The following is an 8194-nucleotide window of genomic DNA, read 5'->3' as shown; positions in this document are numbered from 1 at the left end:
GGGATTGCGGCATGACCATCCCCCCCTGGGGGGTGATTTCTCACTTTCTGTCTCTATGTCTCTCTCTGTATGTCTGGCGAGCGCACGCACCCTATAGTGAAAATCTCTCCAAAAAAATTAATAAATAAAAATAAATAAATAAATAATTAATTTAGTTTTATTCTGACCCAATGCTTACATGCCTGGAGGGTAATGTAATTCTTGATCAAATTTACCTTTTTATTTTAGTTACCAGATTTAAATACCAAAAGGGAGAATCTGATGTAAGCTCAATTTAAACAGTTACTTTCTATTCATTAGAAATAAATTATTCTGGGCATTAATGATGTAAGTGGAGGAACTACAACAGGGAAACCACAGACGGCTGTAAGTCTTCAGACAGCCCACTTAGGCTTTTCATTTGTTCCTTGTAGTCTTGGCCAATACTACTTACATGATATTAAATTTCAAAAGTATTTATTTATTCTCCTGAAATATAACTCCCTAGAGTATTAATGTGGATTTATCTGCAGCTTAAAATTCCACACTGAATTAGACAGTACAGCACTCTTAGAAAGCACACTATTATAGGAATGGACGCACTGAAAATCCCTCTGTATACATTTTGAAGTAGTAAACACCACCTCAGGTACAGAGATGTGGGAAGGTGAGGAGGCAGACCTATTTCTTCAACTCTGAGGCATTATTTCCTTGGATCAATGCATACTCTTCTAGAGCACATTCCTCCCAAAACTCAGTATACGACAGAGACATACAGTCAGAATTAACAATATATGGAAAGAGCCAGGAAGAATGAGCTGCTGTAGCTTCAGGACCCCAGCAAGATCCAGGAATTCTAGGTACCTTCAATTTTTTTTCAAAGTTCTCAGCATCACGTGGTATCTTGGCAAAAAACCACTTTAATTTCTTACCTTCGAATTCAAAGCTGCCAAGAGTTCGGAGGGCAAGAGTGATACTCCCCACATCACTGGCCTCAGGAAGAGTCGTGAGGCCAGGAGAGGCCAGCTGATGGGCCAGGCCCTTGGGCATGCCTGGGTGCCGGAGGGGTTTGTGCATAAGGACCAGAGAGAGCATCTTCAGTAGCCCGTCTTGGATGTCCTTCTTCAGCTGCGGAATTTGACGGCTCAGGTCATAGAGTACAGCAGTGAGGGCAGGGCTGAGGGGAAGGAAACCAGTCACATGTAGGGCTGCACACATGACAACATCCAGCCCTCCTTGCCCAGCCTGGTGATCAGGCCCCATCCCTGCTTGGTCTTTAAAGTGGAAAATATACTATAAAAGAGAGTAAATGTGCTGAACTCTCTTTGACCTCATCTTAGATTTCAAAACAATCTTTGAGCTTCTAGTTTTGCCACAGGAGAACCTGCTTAATACAATTCAACTTTTAAGTCTCAAAAAACAATCAAGGAAGCAAATCAAGAGCAGGGCCCTTATTCTATAGATGAAGAGAACTAAATTTTAGGAAGTTTAAGCAATTTGCCTGATAACAACATAAACGATAGCTATGAACATTTATTGAGCACTTCCTATATACCAGGAATCGCACTAAGGGAAACTATTTCAACAACTCTCACTTAATTCCAATGACTGCAGATAATGGGAATTACAATTATATGCACTTTTCAGTTGAGAAAATTGAATCTCAGAGATGTTAAGTAACTTCAGATCATATACTAGTGATGAAACCAGAATTCAAAACTAACCTATGTTTACTCTGGGCTATTCAGTCTATCCAATTCAATGTGTTAACAACCATGTCCTGCCCTTTTTTTGGAGAGGGTTTTTTTTTTGCTACTGAGCGCGTGCACTCGCCAGAAAGACAGAGAGCGACAGAGAGACAGAAAGTGAGAAATCAACCCCTGGGGGGATGACTATGTCTCAATCCCTTTTCCTCCATTTTCCTCTTGGGATCTTGGGCATGCACACACACACGCCCCAGTGTGAGTTTAAGCCATCGAGTCTAGGACTTGAATCACGGTCAACTACATGGGAGTCCAGCAACATAGCCATTACACCAACTGCTGGTCCCATGTCCTGTCCTTTTAACACAGTCCCAGTGCTGTGGATCAAGCCTCACACTGAGACGGGAGAGCTCACACTGAGATGGGAGAGCTCAGCTCTCTGATACCCACCTTAGTCCCACTGCCAGCATGGGCTCCAGCAGCTCCTTGATATCCTGCTGGATGCCTGGCCCCATTGCTCGAGCCAGCATGCTGATGCAAGTGAACACTGTGGCATCCACCTGCATTGCCTTCTGCCTCCTGCAGAGAAATGAAGAGTAGCTAGTTTAGACATAAAGACATTCTGTGTCATTGCACCTCAAAATCACTTCAGGATGCTCTTTAGTGGCTATCGCTGGAGCGGCAGCGGCCAGAATGAATCCTTCTGTGACTTCTGACCAAAGCAACAACCGTAAAAGGCATTTCAATGTATCTTTCCGTATCTGCAGGGAGATTATGTCTTCCCTTTTTTCCAAAGAACTGAGGCAGAAGTACAATGTTTGATCCATCCTCATCCAAAAGGATGATCAAGCTCAGGTTGCACAAGGACACTACAGAAGTCAGCAAATTGGCAAAGCAGTCCAAGTTTACAGGAAGAAATATATCCTCTACACTGAGCAGGTCCAGCAGAAAAAGGCTAATGACACAAATGTCCATGTGGGCATTCACCCTAGCAAGGTTGTTATCACCAGACTAACACTGGACCAAGACTGCAAAAAGATCCTTAAACAAAAAGCCAAATCTGTCCAAGTAGGAAAGGAAAATGGCAAATATGAGGAAGGAACAATTGAGAAGATGTAGGAGTAAAATAATCTTATATACTGCTTTTAGTAAAAACTGCAAAAATGAAAAAAAATCACTGTACACATTATCTGTCTATTGCATAATTCTTTTTTTAAAAAATAATTATTTCCTTATTAGTCATGATTAAGTTTAATTTAAACAGAGACAGAAGGAGAAAGCGAGAAAGCAAGCTGCTAGGTCCAGGATTTGAAATGTGATCAGCCATGCCACTTGCCAGCCCCTCTATACTGCACAATTCTGGGGGCCCATCACTTCAGTCACGGTAATCTGTTTATTTCTAATGAACATCCAGCAGATGGCAGTAAGCATCTTAAGGAAGGGGCCTGTTTCCCAATTACAGAGGCGCCACCTGGGTTAGTGCAGGGCTGACCAAGGTATGAATTTAAAAAGTGCACAGCCATCCTATGGAAAATAATTCTTCTCCCTACGATGAGAATACTGTGCTTCAGAATGGGTGAATTAATTCACCAAGGCAATCTTTGCTAATAAAATGGGGAAATATAAAAACAACTCTAAGACCAAAGCCAAGACTGAACCCCTAGCCTTAGCAAAAGCACTCTAACATCTCTATCCAGCAGGGTGATGAACATTTTTCTTATATTCTCTTCATTGAGAGATTTAAAGAGGGGAATAACTAACTCATCTTTGGCGAAAAGGAAAAATATTGTTAAGGTCTCTTCAGTTCCAGTCAAGGATTCCTCTCTTTAGGTCTTATATCAAAATAAGACAGTTGGGGCCAGCAGGTGGTGTGATGGTTGAGGCGCCGGACTTCCACATAGCTGTCTAGTTCAAGTTCTAGATCTGGAGCTTGCTTTTTCATTCCTTCTCTCTCTCTGTCTCTCTCTCTCTCTGGTGAGCGTAAATGTCTTATAGCACATCAAAAAATGAAAAATAAAATTAAATAAATAAACAATGTAATAAATATATATACATACATATATATAAGACAATTGAGTGTCAGCCCTTGGCCTCGTGGTTAGGGGAGCCAGAAGCTACAAGGCCAACTGTTTGGTTCAAATCCCAGCACATGCTGGGTGCATGTGTATATATGCCCAAACATCAGAATGATGGAAAAATGGAGGATATGGGATTGCCACATGACCACACCCTGTTGGGCAAATGCTTTTTCCTCCCTCTCTCTGGTGAGTGTGCACACATTCGGGCAAATTAAGAAAAAAAAAAAAAAAGACATCTGAAATCCAGATAAGAGGAACAATACCAGAGAATCCATAGTAAATAATAATACTGAAAATAGCACTGGCATTATTAGCACATTCTCAGGGTGTTCAATCTTCCAAAATATTTACATATATGTCATTTCTTTTTCTTTTTTTGGAGAGGTTTTTGCAATAGGGCACGCGCCCTTGCTAGAAAGACAGAGAGAGAGACAGAGAGACAGAAAACGAGAAATCACCCCCCCAGGGGGGATGGCCACGCCACAATCTCTTCTCCTCCATTCTCCTCTCGGGTTCTTGGGCACACATGCACACGCGCCCAGCTTGAGTTTAAACCACCGGGTCCAGGATTCGAACCGTAGTCAACTACGTGCAGTCCAGTGACATAGCCATTATGCCAATTGCTAGTTCCCATATATGTCACTTGGAAAAAGTTAGAATTCAACAGAAGAAAGGCTGTTCTTTATAAGATTTGCTGTACCCTGGCTCTATGCACCTGAGATGAAGCATCCTTCCTCTCCAGCTAAATGGGGTAGAAGATGCAATCATAACAGAGATGCTTACTTATGGGCGAAGTCCTTAGGAGGCAGGGCTGCTCGAATGATATCCAGCACACGAGGCAAATAGACCTTAAATTCGGACCTCACAGCCACAGAGAGTAGCCCCAGGGCTTGGAAGGCCGCTGTACGTTCTTTCTCCTTCTTGACACAGCTGAGGACATGATTCATGGTATCCTGGAGGTACTGGGTATCTGAGCACAGGAAAGACAAAGTGGATGATTCAAGTCAGGGCTGGTCTACACATCAATGGCCAGTTTCTATAACATACTTAAGCTTAAGACTAAATTAAGAAAATCTTGTTGGATATTAAAAAGGATTTAGACGATATACTAACCAAAGTCTTAAAAGTGATAATTACTCCTCAGATACAGCTTTTGGAACTATTCAAAATATAAGCTATTTTTTCCTTTAATTAAAAAAATGAAAAACAAAAAGCCTAAGAGTCTCCAAAATAATAATATTGTGTAATTATCTACATTAGTGCTACATTTTAAGAGAAAGAGAACATGCTCTTGTTTAATAAATATACATTAAATCTTGTTTAAAAACAAAGAGAAGATCACCTAAATTCTTTTATACTACAATAAAATTTCAAGTAATATCAAATACCATTTGCAATAAACAGGCTGTTCCATTCAACTTAGGCCTGGAAAACACTTTGCTACTACCCAGAGATTTCTGTTATATACTTAAGAGTACAAGATTTAGTCTGTAATTTGGAAAGCCACATGTGCATTTTCATTAAGTTTATATAAGCTAATGTGCATAGCTAGGCGATTCTCGGGCAATTTACACTAAACAGGTATTTTTCCACTGAAGGCTGGAGTTTCCTGATTCTTCCATCTTTCTCTTCCATTGATGTTGGCCCCAAGTCAATGCCCCAACAGCACGTATACAAGAGCAGAGAAGGTGAAACCTATTAGAAAGTGAGGGAGGGATGTGGAGGGCAACCAGAACTACATGTAAACAGCAGATTCCCAAACAGCACACACACATCTCTGCATTTACTCTTTTTCTTTTTTTTTGGAAAGGTTTTTGCTATAGGGCGTGTGTACTCGCCAGAGAGACAGAGAGATAGAAAGCAAGAAATCACCCCCCAGGGGGGATGGCCATGCCACAATCCCTTCTCCTCTATTCTCCTCTCGGGATCTTGGGCATGCACGCACATGCGCCAGCGTGAGTTTAAGCCACCGGGTCCGGGACTCGAACTGCGGTCGACTACGTGGGAGTCCAACGACATAGCCATTACACTAATTGCTGGTCCCTCTGCATTTACTCTAATGAAACATATCTTCTCCCATAGCTCTTGTGATCATATAAGGAAGCTTGAAAACAGGCAGGCCAATGTGATATGACCCTAAAATCAATGCATCAACAAGGAAAACTAGGTCTTCACATATGGGGACAGAGTTTCAACAGGACATGAGCTGAATCAACAGTATAATTTCCTTTTCCAAGTTTCATACCCTAAGAACTTAGGAATCTGATATTGTGGATTCCAACTGATTTTCAGGGTACTTATGCACCGTGGAAGTCAACCAGAGACATTCAAACTGTGAGCACCTACACCATGAGATACCATGATGGGGCTACCCAGGCTGAATTCAGGACATATTTTAGCATAGTATTTAATAAGACAACAAAAACCTACATCAAAAGAATAAACTAGGGGCCCTCTGAGCCTTTGTATCCTGCTGCTAGGCAGCCTTTTAAACTTATAAAGGTAACTGCTTCTATAATGTGCCAGGTTTTTATCAAATTTGACCTCGTTATTAATTTCTTTTCAACCACCTACTTTTAACCCAAGATCATTTAAAGCTCTACTGAACAGGGCATTTCTGGTCATTAAAAAAGGGAAAAGCTGCTGGGTGTCAGGTGGGAAGAAGGGAAAACTGAAAATATGGCAGTAATTCTCTTTCTATCATTTCTCTCCGGCTTAGTGATCTCATGTGGCTAATTGTCTTGTCCTTAAGTAACGTGTTCTACTTCCACCAGGCAGCAAGTTTAACACCACACCAGCTAAATTTCTTCCTTGGTTTTATTTGGACTGGTACTATGAAATGACTCTGCATTTTGCTAAGGGTTGGGCTGGCCTTCCACTTTCACTCTACTGGCTCTCATTCAGTTCTGAATATTTACTAAGCACAGGCAATGTGCACCACAATGAGGTACAAAGAGATGTTTGAGACAGTGTCTGTACATCTGGCAAGCAGGATTTAAGACCAGGTCATTAAGTATGAACAGGCACTTGCAGAACGATAATTTTTACATCTACTTTATTTCCAAAATGGACCTGAAGTAGCTTGAGGAGGCAGTAATAATATAATTATGGTTCCCACTCACTGGGGCTTACTCTGTCCAGTTACTACCGTGGGTGCTCAGTCATTAATGATGTTCACCTTGGGAAGCAGGCACTGTTTTTCTAATTTTGTAAGTCAGGAAGTGGAGACCCAGGAGGTCAGATAACCTGTCTAAAATCTCATAGTTAAGGACAAAGCAAGATTCGGCCCGGGTCTATTGCCAAAGTCTTCTCACAGCCCAGGGCTATAATGAAAGAGGAAAAGAACATTTCTAGCTAGTGATATGAGAAGGGCTCATGGAGAAGCCGCTATCTTGGCCAGCTTCAGGAGCCAGGAATTCACATTGCTACTGAAGATAGTACAGAAATACAGGAACAAATCTGTCACCCGTGGAACCTGCTTACAAAATATCAAGTCCTTCCTTCTGCTGAGTGGGGAAGACAGCTTGGCCACCACGTCAAGGGCAGAGGCAGGAAGGTCACCAAGCTTCCCCGTCCCAGAGAAGCTGCTGCACAGTAGCTACACAGACACTGCCCTTCTTTGGGTCTCTTTGAAGTCCAGTCATGAACTTGTTGGTTTCCATACGCAGGAACTTGCTTGACCCTGAACTGCCCCTCTACACATACATTCTGATAGTTCCTGTGTCTGCTGCCTGAGGTTAGTGGAAAACCTGAACTGGTTATCACCAAATTTGGACATGTGACGGAGAAATCACAGAACAGCCCTTTAGTTGGTGGTGCTTCACAGGGGAAGCAGCCTGGGATCATGATCTCTTTCTCTAAGCGGGAAATGATGTCATCTGTGGACATCCTCACCTGTGAAGGCAGAAGGTCGGAATGCAGCCAAGCGGGGCAACAGATTAAGGATTGTCATTTGGATCAGCGAGTTCTTGCTATTCCTGCATTTCAGCACCCACTGGCACACCTGAGAGAGGAAGGATAAAGGGTTGGCAGAGAAGGGTGAGGCGTGGAGATTGGGAGAAGAGGGAGAGGGCCTCTCACCACTTACCTGATCAAACTTCTCCTCCATCAAGTCTCTGCAACATCGGCTCTCCACTAGGGTGGACTTTGCTGGGCTTGGAGAAGCCCCAAATCCCATAAGGCCTTGGTGAGAGCTGTACCCCAGCAGCCCCACCAGGGCATTTGACTGTTGGGGCTGTACAGCCTGGAAGCTGGTGAAGGGAGTAATGTGACGAGGTTTTGTCCCAAAGCCCATGAGATCTTTGCAGTATTTGTCATGTACCAGCTGCTGCTGTGTGATTTCTTCCATTTCTTCTCTCAGACGCTGTATATATGAGACCAAAAAAAAAAAAAAAAAAAAAAAAACACCCTTACTATTAAGGGGCATTTTTCCTG

General features: G+C 42.5%; 1 protein-coding gene across 1 annotated transcript in view; it reads right to left on the bottom strand.

Annotated features, from left to right (window-relative positions):
• The window catches only part of MTOR (mechanistic target of rapamycin kinase), a 163881-nt gene that overhangs the window by 140874 nt on the left and 14813 nt on the right, over positions 1-8194 (bottom strand). The window contains exons 7-11 of the mRNA XM_006145332.3: positions 7848-8123; positions 7655-7763; positions 4544-4730; positions 2133-2261; positions 912-1156 (exon numbers count right to left, since the gene is read on the bottom strand). Coding sequence (XP_006145394.1) covers positions 912-1156; positions 2133-2261; positions 4544-4730; positions 7655-7763; positions 7848-8123 — 946 coding nt within the window. The remainder of the gene's footprint in view (positions 1-911; positions 1157-2132; positions 2262-4543; positions 4731-7654; positions 7764-7847; positions 8124-8194) is intronic.

This window comes from Tupaia chinensis, unplaced genomic scaffold (genome assembly GCF_000334495.1).
Source record: "Tupaia chinensis unplaced genomic scaffold, TupChi_1.0 Scaffold000146_1, whole genome shotgun sequence".
Taxonomy (NCBI): domain Eukaryota; kingdom Metazoa; phylum Chordata; class Mammalia; order Scandentia; family Tupaiidae; genus Tupaia; species Tupaia belangeri.
The sequence above is the reverse complement of the archived record's forward strand: the minus strand, read 5'-3'. Positions and strand labels throughout refer to the sequence as shown.